Here is a 15,576-nt window from a genome sequence, read left to right as displayed (position 1 = left end):
CTGTCCACCCTCTGTGAACTTGCAGGCAGGCGGCTTTCACAGACAGGTGGAGACTGCGGGGGCCTGGAGGGAGCTGCTGTCATTCGATGGACTGTGGCCGGCCAGCTGTGGGGCTGGGGCAGGCCACCAGATCTCAGCTAGATCTTCCAGCGGGCGAGGTGTTTGTCGTCCGGCCTGGTCCTTCACATCCCAGCCTCAAAGGGGACTCTCTCGTTTCTGTTTGCTCCTCAGACCAACTCGTTCTGAGACTCTCAGAAGGAAGGAAAAGAACCTCCCATCCCAGGTTCTCTGGGCGCCTACAGGGAGTCCCACCGCAGTGAAGACACGGATGTACTTGTCTTCAGCACAGTTTTGAGGGGCAAACTGGTGGGAGGCCTGGTGCTGCTGTGCCCCCGGACGCTGCCTGGCTTCCCATCTCACTCTTCCCAAAGGCACAGGTCCCTGCCTGGAGCCGCTCCCCCCCATCCCTCTCCTTGTTGGAGCCCCTGTATCCTTTGTCTTCTGAGATCGGCCCAAACTATTCCTTGGCAGGCAGGTCTATTTTAAGGCCCATGGCCTTGGTCACTGAGATTGTTGTGACCTCTTTACCACAGTGATAAATCCTTGAATTGGGGAAAAAGACCGGCTTGGGGACAGAATGCCAAGAGCAGAAAATGGGAGGCGAGCACAGTCAGGAAGGTGAAGCAGATGTTTAAAAATCGTAAGCAAAGGCGTTGAGAGAAACTCGACATCAGCTCTCCTGGTTCCTTCAGCCTAGAGGGTCAGCTGTGCTGTCTGGGTGTGGGTGCGACGACCTCGCGCTCTCTCACACCGGTTTCCCAGCCAGAGCCCGTGTTCCTCCTTGTGGGCTGGGCTCGAGGTGTCTCATGCTCATGTCTTTGGGGTGGTGTTTCTCTGAAGAAGCCTGCCGTTTCAGGGAAGAAGAGGATGCCACTCCTGTGTCTGGGGGAACAGCTAGGGCAGGAGGGGTCCAGCTCACGGCGCCTAGAGGCGAGGTTCAGCACCTCCTGCTCACTGAATGCTTTACAGAACAATGTTCAGCTTTGGGACTGAGTCCCCTATCACGTGTTGGTGGAAGAGCTGTGTGGGATCATGGAGCCCTGTTTAAAGGACTGTGGTTTGGTGAGAAGGGTGAGTGCCTTTTGGGTAAGTGCTTAAATGGAAGCATCTGGGTTCAGGCGTGCCAGAGAAGGCTGCTGCAGGAGCGGTGACGTGTGACAGGAGCTGGGCTGGGCTTTAAATGGAAGGGCCAGAAAGCCAAAGGACTCCTTCCTGTGGGTTCGGCAGAGCTGGGCTCCAGCACAAGTACTCTTAGGGATCTTTTGGAACTCGCCCAACAGGGAGTGGCTGGGAATGCCCAGTGCACGCAGCTCACTAATCTGGTACAGCAGGAAAAAGACACTAAGCAAGAAATATTGCATTTGTCCCCTGTCGCCAGCCGGCACCGCCAGCCTGCACCTAGGCTTAGGGCCCTTCAGTGATTCTGACTTATCTTGACACCCACTGGGCTCAGCTTAACTGGCTCACTAATCAGAACAGCTTGATCTGGGATGTTTAGGTGGGAATGAGAAGCCTTATGTGTGAAAAACATTTCTGAAGCCAAAAGCTTTAAACGAATGCTTGTTATTAGGAGTTACTGATACCACGATTAGACGGGGACAAGTTAAGTGTGCTTGTTCACCTTAAGTAGCATCCTTTTATTTTCTCCTGTGCAGTTTTTCTTAGGCTATTTAAGCTTCTATTCATTGACAAAAGAAATCGTCTCCACCTCTTCACTTTTATTAGACTCAGATATTCATGAAAGGCGGTCGCCAGCTCTGACAGCTGCTTTCTCAGCAACCTGGTCCCTCTGCTCTGCTCTGGCTCCCCTTCGTAGTGACAGGGTCTCTCTGTGTCTGCCTCCTCTGTCCTGATGGGAAGTTAGTGCCCGTGGCCTTGTCCTTCGGTCCTGATACATTGTTGGTGTCTGTAGGCCCTGCCGTGGCCCTGAGGCCAGGTGTGCTGCTTTTCTGTACTGTCAGGCCCGTCCCCGTGGGATCAAAGACCTCAGGGCTGGACAGGACCTCAGTCAGGCCTCGAGGTCCGTGCAGACTTGCAGACTTGCCGACTTGCCTGCCACCCCTAGGAGCCTCTCAGCTTCCAGTTAAGACCAGTGGCCTTTATTTCTTCCATTTTCTCCCTTCTGGAATGGGAATGTCTATCCTGTCCCTGTCCTGATGTACTTTGGAAGCAGATAACTTGTTTCACTGGTCCACAGACGGAGAGGAATTTTGCCCCTGGTCAGCCTCCAGCTGTCTCCCCCATCCAACAAAAGTGAGCTGACGCCTTGCTCTGTGCCAGGTCCTGGGCGCAGCTCTGGGCTCGGAGACGCGGCCCTGCCCACGAGGAACTACCACTCAGATAAAGGATCCCACATTTGTAGTGGCCCGTGCTCTAGAGAGTTCTGTGAGGGAGTCTGTCATGAGCGTGGAGAAGGGGACCGAGTCCGGGCAGTCACTTCTATCTGGGGGAAGGAGAGGATCCCTGGAATCATCATGTTGGAATTGGGCCTTGAAAGAGGAGAGGGAATGGAGCAGGTGGGATGGGGGTCGTGGCCTAAAACATTGCATCCTAAGGGAGCCTTAGAGTAAAAGTAGTGCGGTAAAAATAACTTGGCTGTTGTGTCTAATGGTTGGTGCTCAGGGCGGGGCCAGGTATGGAATTAGAACTGCCGTGGTTGTGAACTTGCACCCAGTTACGTGCAAAGGACTTCCACATGCATTATCTCATGGAATGTCCACAACCGCACAACATGTATATTTTCACCCGCATTTTATAACTAGGGAAATGAAGCTCAGTGATGTTAAGGAACTTGTCCAAGGGTATAGCCCGTGATGGGAAGAACATGGGTCCAAACGGAAGCCTGGCTACAGAGCGCATGCTCTTGACTGTCTGTCTCTTGACTGTCTCTCAGGTCCTTAACTTCCTCTCTGGTGGTTTCCGGGGTGATAGGAAGCAGGTGAAAACTTGTACAAGCACTGGGGTGCTATGGCTAGGTTTGTGAAATAGACCCATGCTCCCGGCAGCAGTGCAGAGGATGGGGGTGAGGAGGTGGGGGTGAGGCTGCAGGCAGGAAAAGCAGCCAGGAAGCCGTTGCAGCCGTTCCGATGGGAGATGATGTGGCCTGAAGCTGGGCAGGTGAAGATGAGGGGACAGATCTGAGAGGGGGTGAGGAAGGAGACTTTACTGGACATGGTGACCAACTGGATGTGGGTGAGAGAAGGGAAGGCCAGGGATGACCCCCAGGTTTCTGGCTTGGCGACTGGTGGCATCACTGAGTTGGGATGGGGAGCAGTTTGGGGAAGACCATGTACCGGGGCCCACTGAATGTGAGGGCATGGAGAGGGAGGGGGTGTCGGGTTGTAGGAAGGGGGATGGGCCACCTGCCGCTACTCCTCCTCCAAGCCCCCACTATCTCCCAGGCTTTAGTTTCCCACTGTTTTATTTTATCAGTAATTAAAAGTTTCTTTGGGGCTTACAGAAGGGGGAATGCTCTCAGGGGCCCAGACCCATGGAAGGCTTGCAGAGAAGATGGCTATGCACAGCTGCTCTCATCCTTTTCCTGCAAGGTCAAAGAGATGGGGAGATCACATTTAGGTGAGCAGGGTCAAGCATGGTGTTAGGCTGCATCCTGCAGGCCTACAAGGCCTGTGCTTGCCCAGCTTCAAGACCAAAGAAATAGCCCAGAGTCAACAGCAGAGACATCGGTGGTTTAATGGATGGGGGAGCTCACATGTCTGAAGCCAGGTCCTGGAGCAACACCCCACCATGTGCAGCAGACGGCGGGCAGGACGTGGTGGCAGGCTTCGATCCTTGGGGAAGGGGAGATTGCCAGTTATGGGGGAAATTGACATCAGATGGGCTCATCAGTTACCAGGGAAACCAGTAGAGGGACACGCCCCTCACCACCCCTTTGGCAAGCTGTCATTAGCTGGGGCCTGGGGCAAGTATGTAGGAAGGTCAGTCATGTGCATAAGATGTGGGTAAAGCAGGCACTGGTTGGGCAGGGGATGTACAGAGAACAAGAGAACAGCCATCTTGAGTGGCCTGACCATACACATGGTTTTCTGGAAGAATTGGCTCGAAGTGAAGGTGGGAAGTTAGCAGGGAAAGCCTCGGGCATGGGCATAAAAGCAGGAAAGCCACTGGTTCAGGCAATTAACACCTAGAATCTGTCCCCTGATAATAAGACATTTGGTTGGCATGGGGCAGAGGTTTGCCAAGGGATATGATGAGAGTTAGAGTTGCAGCTGAGAAGGTTGAGTCGGCGTGGTAAGAAGCATAATTCTGCCCCTGCTGGTGGTGAGCCCCCAAGACTCAGGACCAAGCAGAAGAGTGCCTGATTGGGAGCTGCGTTTGCATTCCGTCAGTGGTTCAACTTCGGTCAGCCTCAGAATCACCTGGCGCTCTTCTCCTTAGATGAGCCTGGGCCTCTTGCTCTATTGGCTCTCCAGGTGATTCTGACAAACTCCAAGACTCGAGGAGCACTCAGTAGGTGAGCCCATCGTGCAGGTGAGTGAAGAGGCTGCCTGAGGCGGGGCAACCAGTCAGGCTCTTGCAGTCGAGGGGGAGGTAGGTAAGGCAGGGGCAGGTAAGGCTGTGAAGCAGGTGAGATCACCTCCAGCAAGCCTTTGGAGAGAAGATGGCCTCTGGTCTGACTCGGTAGCACTCGGCACCCCTGATTTTGTCCTCTACCCTGAACCCTTCATTTGGTTTCTAGGGCACCCCTGTCTCAGTTCTCCTGGCTGTTCCTCCTCAGCCTCTTTCGTTGGTTCTCCTCCCTGACTGCACGTTGGAGTGTTTGTTTCAAAGAGTCCTGGGGCCTCTTTTTTTTTTTTTTTGGTCTTACACTACTTAACTTACTTCATGCAGTTGTTTTAAATACCACCTTTATGCAAACGGCTCCCAGATTATCTCCAGCCCAGATTTCTCTCTGAATATCAGACTTGAATTTCCAAATACCTACTCAGCATATCTCTCTAGGTGTCCCCGGGCATCTTAAACTGAATATTTCCAAAACCAACCTCCTGATTTTATCCATCCCTCCCTTCCCCACCCCACCACCCCTCGACTGTTGCTCCTGCAGTTCTCCCCGCTCTCCCAGGGGCTCAGGGCAAAAGCCTTGTAATCATGTTTCACCCGTCTCTCTCATGCCCACGCCCAATCTATCAGTAGAGCTTACTGGCTTTGCCCTCAACATATACTGAGGATTAGAACATCTACCACAATCATTGTGGTCCAAGCTGCCTTTACCTCTTGCCTGGTTTTCTTGTGTTCACTGCTGCACCGCCCCACCTTCCCCACCCCCAGTCCAAGCAGCAGCCAAAATGATCCTTTTAAAAGGTAAGTTAGACCCTCCTGTGCTCAAAACCCTCCACTGGGTTCCTGTCTCAGAAGAAATTTGGAAGGGAGGAAGAACAGTGCCCATCCTCAGGCACGTTGCTTAATCTGTTTGCTCGTCTGTAAAGGCGGAGAATAATTCCTAAGTGGCATGAGGGGATTAAGTGAGATAATGTTGGATAAACTCTTAGCAGGTAGCTAACAGACACCTGCCCGATAATACGGTAGCTGGGAGGAGAAAGGAGCGCACGTTAATCAAATCTCGACTCTGTGCCAGGCACACCACACATTTTATCTCTTTTAATCTTTTTGATTGTTTTTATTTTTATCACTACTATATATCTGCACAATTTAAAGCCTCAAATAATTGTATATGATTTGTTAAAGTAGTCGTCTCCCCATCTACCCACCCCCATTGCTCTTCCTCAGGTGCAGCCACTTCAAACTCTTTTAGTATTTTTATCCATAGGACTGGGAAAATGCTTGTTCTGCTACTTTATTACTTTTTTTCAGTTGTCATTATCTAGTGACTTCTGAGTTCCCACCCTAGAAGATGAGGAACCAGCTCACTCTCCAATCTTGTTCCCACCACTCACGAGGACTTTTCCATCTCCCTATCCTGCCAGTGCAATTTCTGTTAAATCCACACGTTTGTGGTGCTTTATCGTAAGGACTAAGATTATTTTTACTTTTTGGTTTCCTCAGAGTTCTTTTGTCATTTGCTTGGTTTGCTATTTTCTTATCGTGGAATTAAATTCTTCACCAACTGTATAAATCTCTTAAGATGTTCAGAGGCATCAGGTGTTCTGTTAATTTCATATTACTAAAGAAATCTCTCCCAGAGCCTTTGGAAGCCCTCCAACATGGACCAACTGCCCTTTTCTGCTTGCTGCATAGCTGTCGCCCCAGTATCACCCTTAGGTCTCTTGTCACATTCTCCATGTCCTTGTGGGTTTATGTCTTTCAAAATAAATTCCTCGGGGCTTCCCTGGTGGCGCAGTGGTTGAGAATCTGCCTGCCAATGCAGAGGACACGGGTTCGAGCCCTGGTCTGGGAAGATCCCACATGCCGCGGAGCAACTAGGCCCGTGAGCCACAATTGCTGAGCCTGCGCGTCTGGAGCCTGTGCTCCACAACAAGAGAGGCCGCGATAGTGAGAGGCCCGCGCACCGCGATGAAGAGTGGCCCCCACTTGCCGCAACTAGAGAAAGCCCTCGCACAGAAACGAAGACCCAACACAGCCATAAATAAATAAATTAATTAATTAAATTAAATTTAAAAAAAATACAAGGTGGTATAGAAGCACTTTTAAAAAAAATTAAAAATAAAAAAAAATAAATTCCTCTACTCTTGTTTCAGTGAGTAGCTAAAGTAGATGTTTGACTTCAATCTCCTGTATTTATCTGAGCTCTATCTCTTGTTTACTTTTGCCCATAATGAGGTTGGTTTTATACTGATTTTACAGATGAGACAGTTGAGTCTCAGGGAGATTAAGTAATCTCTTTAAAGACCCACAGCCATTATGCAGCAGAGCCCAGGTTTTAACTCAAGACAGTCTGGCTGTAAACCCCATGTTCTTACTTGTCCTTTAAAAAGAAAGTTAATATTGGTCGATATGGGATGTGATTGAGAATGTAGGCACTGCCATCAATTTTCTTTGTATGTCTTCCTCATCTTTATCATTGTTTTTTTAATGCTGAAAATGGCTTCTTGCTCTACTATCCCAAAGAGGTAAGTTTCCTATATCCTTTTAAGAGGCCGTCTCCTCAGCTTAGGCATAAAAACAGGTATTCCTGTAAATAACCATGTGAAGAACGAGCCCCTGTGGTTTATGGGTGACCAGTAAATTGTGGGGAAAAGTCTTCGTTTTGTTGTGATGTGGTGATACTTCTTTACCACCTGTTGACCATTTGGGGCCAGGAGAGGTCTGAGATGAGTCTGAGTTTGGTGGTGGTGGGTTCTTGGCTGAGGGCTCCTTCCCCAGGTCTTGCTTTCTACGCAGGGATGCGGGCACCCGTCTGGCTGCAGCTGTGAGGAGTTGGGGTGCAGCCCCGGCAGGAGACCCTGGAGGGTACCAGGGACTCTAGATCTGTTCCTGATTCCCTCCTGCATCCAGGACAGTCCGAGCCTGCCCAGAACACTTGCATCCCTAACCACTTTTAGTGAGAGAAAAGCGGGTTATAAAATGGAATGGAAGCTTGCATTTCAGCATGGGTGGGACAAGTTGAGATTTACTTGCCCAAGACTTACTTATCTTAGCCATTCCTGCCTCCTGATTCTCCGTTGCTGAGCATAGGGGTAGTTAATACCGTATCTAAGTTACTGCCTTAGAGTCCACCAGGTGATGGGTGGCTAATTGTGGCTCACTTTCTAAACTGCACCTAACCATGCCTCCTATTCAAGTTCAAAGTGCCAAACCAGCCTCTGTATGGCGCAGATCATGTGACTCTGACACCTCTCACAGACACTGTCCTTCTAAAACGTGGCTGTTCCTTCCTCACTGGCTGGTCTCACAGCTGCAGAGTTGTTTCCTCCCTGGCTGGTAGCAAAGAGGAGGGTCAAGCCCTGTATTAGGGGGGCCCAGGGTCAGGCACCATCACAGGTGGGCAGATGACAGCCTCTAGAGAGGCCTGTGGGGGAGGGGAGGGATGCATGAGGAATGGACCACACCTTTTCTTTCCTTAAACAACATTCCCTACCTTATCTTTGCAGCTCGGGGTGAGCCAGTTTCTTGGTATGAGAAGGCTACCTGCTCGTCAGGGTCAAATGCAGGGCTGTGTTAATGGTCCAAGTGTCCACAGGGAATGAAAACCGCTTTCGGCCAAGACAACAACTGTCACTGAACTGAGCATGTTGAGAGCACCGCGTCCTCCCCTGCCTGCTCCTCTCCTTCCTGGGCTGGTGGGGCGCCCCTTCTTCGAGTCCCCAGGGCCCACTCTCAGCTCCTCCGCTGTCCAGCCTGGGTGGCTGCCGCAGCTCCCCTCTCACGGGTGAAGAACTTGCTTTCACCTCCATTCCCCACCACCTGCTTAGAGGCTGCCCTGCCTTCCACGCGCCCCTTTGCAGTTTGCCCTGGATCCTGCTCTCTTCCCCAGCCCTTGGGTTACTGCCTCTTCCAGATGTGCCCTCCAGCCTCTTCACCTGACTTCTCTGCGGGGGACCTCCTCGCACGCGGCTTCTGGTGCTTTGTGCACTTAAGCCTCACATGCCTGATGAACCTAGGCTCCCAAGGGAGGTGCTGTGTCTCTGTGGGGATGAACAGATACACTGAGGGCAGCCGGATGACACGTTTGCCTCTGGGACCCCCAGTTCCTTGAAAGCAGGGATAGATTGTCCCGGGGTGCGTTACTGATGGGGAGCTCTAACCTTGTGAGGGAAGGAAATGGCTGTAGCTGCCAGAATGGGAATGGTTGGTGAATGGAATCGTGGCTTCCCTATGCCAGAGTGTCCGTGTTCACAGATAGGCCTGGAGGCCCAGCTCCTATGGCATATTTGGCCTTTCAGCGGTCCCCCTTGTACCCCACACCACTGACCCCTCATAGCCACACCACTGACCCCTCATAGCTGCTCTGCATCAGAGGCTGGCAGAGCCCGTTCTTCCTGCATCCTGCCATCATCTCAGACCCAGAACTGAGCTCATCAGCCACCCAAAGCAGGTTCTGCCTCCCGAGCGCTCCCGATCTTACTGGCCCAGATCCTGGGCCGTAAAGATGATACACCTTTGACTCATGTTTCACTTCTTGCCAGCTCCCACGGATCCACCCAACTTGCTGTCTGCCAAGTACAAACTCATCCTTGGGCAGAGGGCCCATGGGTCATCTTTTATGGCCCTTCTGTTGCAGGGGGTCCTAGCTGGGCCCTCTGGGCTCATCACCTTCTGACTGCCCTCTTACCTTTCACCCAGGTACTAAGGCCCCCCAATGGAGCCAGTCTGCTGAAATATGAGATCTTTCTTTTTAAAAATATCTATCAAGTTTACATCTGAGGCCACTTGAGTTGCCAAGCACGGGCGTCCAGATCCCTGAAGCCGTGGGTGTAATTCCCAAGCTCCTCTCGTTAATTGCCCTTACCACGCTTAAGTGAATTCCGTGGAGGGTTTTGACTCATGGTGAGCAGCTGGATGTTCCTGTATAATTTCGTCAACCATTCTGACATTTGCCAACTACATCCTGTCTTTACATGTTTTCCTGCCTTTCGTGCACTGCCCCCTCTGCCTGGAATCGCCCTCATCTACTGAGAAAGTTCCTACCCATCCTTTAAGGCCCAGGGAAACTGTGTACCCGCCTCTATCAGCATACCTCACGCTGTGTCATAATTATTTGTTCATACTTCTGTCTTCTCCACTAGACTGCATGGTCCATGGGAGCAGGGATTAGGCCTGATTTATCAATATTCCCTCCAGTGCCCAGCACGACAGGGTTCAGGCCGTGTTGGCCACATGGATCCATCTTTTATTCACAAGTATTTACTCATAAACTCCCTTGTGCCGGACACTCTGCTACGCACTGGGCACATTGGGGTGAGCAAGGCAGACAGGGTCCTCCTGCTTTCATGGAGAGGGTTAGCAAGGCCAGTTAGCAGGGAAGTGTAGATGGACGAGATTCTTTGGAACCGCCGTGCTGTCAAGGGGCTGCTTTAGATGCAGGCGTGCAAGGAAGGCGTCTCTGAGAAGAGACTTCAGAGCGGAGGCCTGAAGGCTGAGGACTGATCAGCTGTCCAGAGAGCTGGGGAAGTGAGCTCAGGACAGAGGGACAGCAGGTGCGCACTTGCAGAGGAGGAAAGGGGGCTTGGAGTCCTGGGGGAGTGGACAGGGCCGGAGGCTGCCGAAGCATGGGGATCGAGGGCGAGGGCCGTGTGGGGTTGGCCTGGCCGGATCCTGCCGAGCTGCTTCCGTTAGGTCACAGTATGGACTTTGGATCTTTTTTGCTGGGAGCGGTTGGGAAGTCCTCAGAGGGTAGGACATGTTTCAGACTTTTAATACCCCATATGGCCGAGCAGATGTGAATGTGCTGAATCTTGCCCCGCTTCTGCTACCTCCCCTTTTCCTGCTGCCTCTTCTCCACCCACACCCCCCTCCCCGGCTTGCTTCTATTCAGACCCTGAGATCTGCACCCGCACTTGCTCCGTAGCTGTCTGGGCCGCTCCTTTTTGCAGCCCTGCCTGGTTCCTGCCACAGCCCTGAGGTGCCAGTGAGGTTCCACCCCCTCTGAAGCCCCTCTTCTCACTCCCCTGAGCTGATAGCGGATGGTTCTTGCACTGCTGAGGCTCAGTGCCCATTTCTGACCAGTTCTTGGCCTTTGCACCTGTGAGTCACGGCCCTCCCCTTCCACACGTATAGTTGCTTATCTTTCTTTGCCGTGCTTATCTCCTCCAAAGGACCAGCCTCTTGGACTTATTTGGGTTCTCCCTCCCTGAACCTACCCCATTTTAGTTTAAAGTCCCTCATCCGGTGAGCTATCCTGGCACAAATACATCCTCACTTTTAAAAAAGAAAAAAAAAAAGGCTGAAGTTTATTGAGCCCTTACTACATGCAAGACATGCATTTTCAATGAAATGTTAATTACCCATTTAACCATGACATCAACCCTGTGAGTTAGGTGCTGTCATCATCCCTATTTTACAGATGAGGATACTGAGGGTCAGAGATCACACAGTAGATGGCAGAGCTGGCTTTGCACCCAGGGTATTTAGCTGTTCCTGCCTGGTGCCGTCCAGTGCGGTTCTTTGTGGTCCTGACGTTCTTATCCACACCATCTCCAAAGCCACTTTCCAGTGGTTGCTCACTTTCCTCTCTTCACTCCAAAGGTCTAACTTCATGGGGAAAATGAGCAGCAGAACCCCCCGTTCCCTGACCTGTGCCACCCTTGGGTCCAGGAGCCCTGCCTCTGTCCTCCGTAGCACTTAGGCCTATTGGGCACACCTGCCTCCAGTTCACAGACGTGAGCTAAGTCTCTTCTCAGGATTACAAATGCTGTCGTGTAAGTCTCTCCCTGCCACCCAGGAAGGGGGTGGGAAGCAAGAAAAATGAGAAGGGGCTGTAAGAAGACACTTGAGCTTAAAGACCTTTCTAAGAGGCAGAGCTGTCTGGAGATGGAACCAATTGCCACCTCTACCATTAGAAGGGAGACTCAGCATTAGGGGAGTGGCTAGACTGTGTATTTTTGGAGAAATTCTCCAGCCCTGAGAAGATGGGATTATGTACCTTGAATGGTGCTGGGTGGAGTAGAACTAAAATGGTAAGAGACAGTGTTTCTGGTTCCAGGGACGGTACTCTCCCCACAGCAGCGCACCTGCAGCCTTCCTAGATGGGGCCCATTGGCCCACTTGAGAAGTGAAAGTGGCAGTTGAGTCCTCTCAGCCTGGGTCACACCTGCCCAAGGAGAGCATTGCAGGTGTGAGACAAATACAGATATAAGACTGCCAATGCCTGCTGCGACCCACGGCTACGGGGCACATCCCGGCTTTCCCCAACCCTAGGGGAGCCTTGAGCCTTCCCCAGGGGTGGCTGGAGCTTCTGGAGCCGCGACTGTAATGATGGTAGGAGTGGCAATCGCTGTCTCGCTGCTGCAGGTCACTCTGGAGAGCCCTAGTGGCTTTTTATGACACAAGCACATGGCATCACGTGCTGAAGATTCATGGATTAAGAACACTCGTGCCTGGAGGGCGAAGCCATGGAGATGGCAGAAACCACGCGTGGGCTACCAAGATTCCTCTGAGAGTGCGGTTGTGATGGTGGAATCGAGAGGGCTTGGCGGTCTTGGATACGTAATGTGGAACTCTCTGTAATTTTTCCTTTGTTCTGTATTTGAATTTTCAGTAGGAGAAGGAGGAGACTAAACAGGGGGAAGGACTCATGGCTTCTGATGCGAGTCACGTGCTGGAAGCTGCCCTGGAGCAGATGGACGGGATCATTGCAGGTACGGTCAGGGGTCCTGGCGACCCACAGCTCATCCTCCGCACTGAGAAACCGTTTCCTCTCATTGGACTTTTCTTTTGGGTGCAGAGAGAAGGCCCCTGTTGGATTTCTTTTATTTTACTGTGTGTGTCGTCTCTTTTTTAACAGTGCAAACTTGGACTCTTTGCTATCTGGTGTGAGTCTAGGGCTCTGTTGAGAGTACAGACGCGCCATCTATTAGCATGTGTTTAACCGTATCGCAGTTTGGATCCTGGCTGCAACAGGTGCAGTGAGATTGATTTTACTGTAAAGTTTTCAGAGCACATCATGGCTTATTACAGTCAAGCTGAAACTTGCAATCTCACTGACTTTGCCCCCAGCACTGGTGTCAGCTCCCTTTCCTGGCTGGTCTCCAGTATGTTTGAGAGTCAGGAAGCAGTTCTGTATTGATTCACCTAATCACCTGAAGAATGTTCTATATGTTTTTTATCCATTGTAACTGTTTGGCTTCACGTTTGCCTTAGCCAGTTAGGATTATTCTCTAGAAGAGATCCAGCAAAACTGGTTAATTGGAAAGGACTGCCAGTGGGCTGTTTGGGCTGATTAACTCCTTGATGGGGGCAACTGAAGCCCATATTGGTTAGAATAAGCCTGTCATTGTTGGAAATCTTTCCCCGCAGGCTCCAGGCCTTCTTTCTGTCCTTACCTGATACAGGTCACTGGCCTTATTTGTTTACTGGGCGTGTTTCTTTGGGACTTTGCTCCTCGTTGCATGGAGCTAGGGCTGCGGGAAGAAGGTTTGGGCTGAGTGTGGCTAGAGCCCAGGGCATGCACAGAGCACCAGGCAATTGCCCAATTGCCTTTCCTTCCGTCCTGCAGATACACCTGACGCACTGAGGGCTCTGGGTGTTTGCACCTGGGACAGAGGACGTGTTCTAGCTGTCATCTGTCAGGCTCTTAATTTCTCAGTGGACAGAAGGGTCCTTGGGAGGCCGTGACTAACATCCCACTTTTCAGAGGCTCCAGAGATTGGGATGTCCTGCTCTAGATCAGGGTCCCTGAAGCCCTACTGAGAGGAAATAGCCAAGAGCATGGGTTTCCTAGCAGTCCTTTCAGAGAGTCGCATCTGGAAGCTTCCGGGGCCTCCTGTGCATTGAGATCAGAGCCACAGGGTCAGACTCTCAGACCATCTCAGGCTGTCAGCGCTGCTGAGCCCCCAGCCAAGGGGCAAGGAAGAGACTCTGAGAGCCCCTGGAGTGAGCAGAGCTCTTGGATGGCTAGGACGGATAAATGGGACACCGCCTAAAGAAGGCAGCCTTGTGTGAGGTCAATTCCTCCTCCTGCCTCCTAATTTCCCCACACAGGCATTCCTGAAATGACAAAGTCTCTGGCAAAATCCCCTCTGTCTGTGGGAGAGGACTACATGTCTGGATCCTTGGGGCCTTGCCTTGGTTGGGGCTCTGCAGTGGGTGTGGAGGGCGGGCCCTGGTGTGGGTCGTGTGGAACCCGGGACACCCATCCTTCTTCCCTTCCAGTACTACATGCTCCCTCCTTCTCCCATTTCCTTAGGCCTCCACCCTGGCAGGCTTCTTCTGGAAGGGTTCCCCAGACTTCTCTGGAACAGACATGAGAGTTTTGCAGAGGGGTGGTCTAAGATGTTCCAAGGCATTCTTTGTGGGTTAGTCGGGGGAGCATCTGTAGCCAGACTGCTTGGTTCAAATCCTAGCTCTGCATCAAGTTACCTGCATGAACCATGCCTCCGTCTCCTCATATTAAAATAGGAATAATAATAGAACCCACCTAAGAAGCTTGCTGTGCTTATACGTGTAAGGTGCTTAAAACAAAGCTTGGCATATAGTAAGCACTATAAAATATTAGCTCTTGATAAATTAATGAGGGACAAAAAATCTTTACCATGCTGAGTCTTCTCTGGGGATACAGTGGAGTTCTCATTTATTCAGGCCCTTATTTCACCCATTTGTGTTTTGTAGTTTTCATTGTCTAACTAAGGCTTGTGCATGCCTCCTAGACTTGCCTGGGGTCTTCAAGATTAATGCATGGTCTCTGAGCAGTCTCTGCTCTGCTCTTGCCCCCTTGTAGCCTGTCTTCCACAGAGCAGCAGAATAATCAAATCACATCACTCTCCCCACAACTGTTCAGTGGCTTCCCATCTCAGGATAAAAATCTGAAGTCCCCGTCATAACGAGCAACACTGTATATGATTTGGCCTTTGGCTGCCTTTGTGGCTGCACCTCCTACACCTTCCATCTGGCTTGTCTCACTTCAGCACTGGCTGTCTCAGGGCCTTTGTGCTTGCTGTCCCCTCTGCTGGAATGTTCTCCTCCAAGTCCACTCAGGTCAGATCTGTACTGAAATATCACCATGTCTGAGGCCTTCCCTGACACTCTCTAACATGGCATCTCCACATCAGCCCCGTCCTTTTATCCTTTTTTTATTTCTTTATAGCACATATCACCATCTGACCCATTACGTTCATATTTGTCTCTTTTTTTATTATCTGCCTCCTGCATCAGAATGTAAGCTCTATGATGACAGAGGCTTTGTTGCTGCATCTTCAGTGCAACACAGAATAGGGGTTTAATAGATATTTGTCACGTGTATTTTATTTACTTGTGTGAATAAGCTCCCCTTTTCGTTGATTAGGAGGCAGTTATTGCTTTCTGTGCCTATACTTTATCTGGCTGCATGCTGAACTTCGTTGATTATTTTCTCTACTTGTACCTTTGTTTGGCTGATTCTTTTGGAATAATAAATCACTAATTTTCCTGAAGAGTCGGTGGTTGGTACCTCCTGTGAGCCATCCCTTATGTAGTAATTGGCTCACACAGACGTTTGACAGGAGCTGTTTGACAGATAATTCAACACTGAGGTTATTAGCGAGTGTCTGGAGGGCATATGTTCTATGCCATTTGCAATGAAAAGAATGATAATTATTGAATGCTTTTGTGTGGAATACTTTTCCTCAAGATTATTAAAACCATCCTCATTTTCAAGTTGGCTGGGCCAAATTGGGCCAAAGAGCTTAGGGATTTTTGTGATTAATTAATGTAGACTGCAGAGTTAGACTGTGGGGATCTGAATCCCAGCTCAGCCACTTACTACTAGCTGTGGAATCTTTGGGCGACTCGCTTAATCCTTCTGAGCCTCAGTTTCCTCATATATAAAACAGTGGCAATAACAGTACCCATCTCATATTATTGGGAGGATTAAATTAAGGCAAAGAAGGCACTTAGAACAATGCCTGGCACTTAGCAAGTGCTCAACTGGTCTAGGTTACTCTT

The 15,576-nt window shown here is 50.7% G+C and overlaps 1 protein-coding gene across 26 annotated transcripts in view; it reads left to right on the top strand.

The window, feature by feature from the left end:
- Nucleotides 1–15,576, top strand: part of PPFIBP2 (PPFIA binding protein 2) — a 152,143-nt gene that overhangs the window by 20,346 nt on the left and 116,221 nt on the right. For 21 of the 26 annotated variants that reach the window (XR_014231394.1, XR_014231395.1, XR_014231396.1 and 18 more), the window contains exon 2: nucleotides 12,200–12,296. Coding sequence is in view for 17 of the 26 variants with exons in the window: in XM_082341437.1 (XP_082197563.1) it covers nucleotides 12,200–12,296 (97 nt within the window). In the remaining 9 variants the exon portion in view is untranslated. Of the gene's footprint in view, nucleotides 1–12,196; nucleotides 12,297–15,576 lie in introns of all 26 variants that reach the window. The other 5 variants (XM_082341442.1, XM_082341443.1, XM_082341448.1 and 2 more) reach the window with 1 other exon arrangement.

The sequence above is a fragment of the Balaenoptera borealis genome (assembly GCF_965194805.1).
Source record: "Balaenoptera borealis genome assembly, chromosome: 11".
NCBI classification, from domain to species: Eukaryota; Metazoa; Chordata; class Mammalia; order Artiodactyla; family Balaenopteridae; genus Balaenoptera; species Balaenoptera borealis.
The sequence above is the reverse complement of the archived record's forward strand: the minus strand, read 5'-3'. Positions and strand labels throughout refer to the sequence as shown.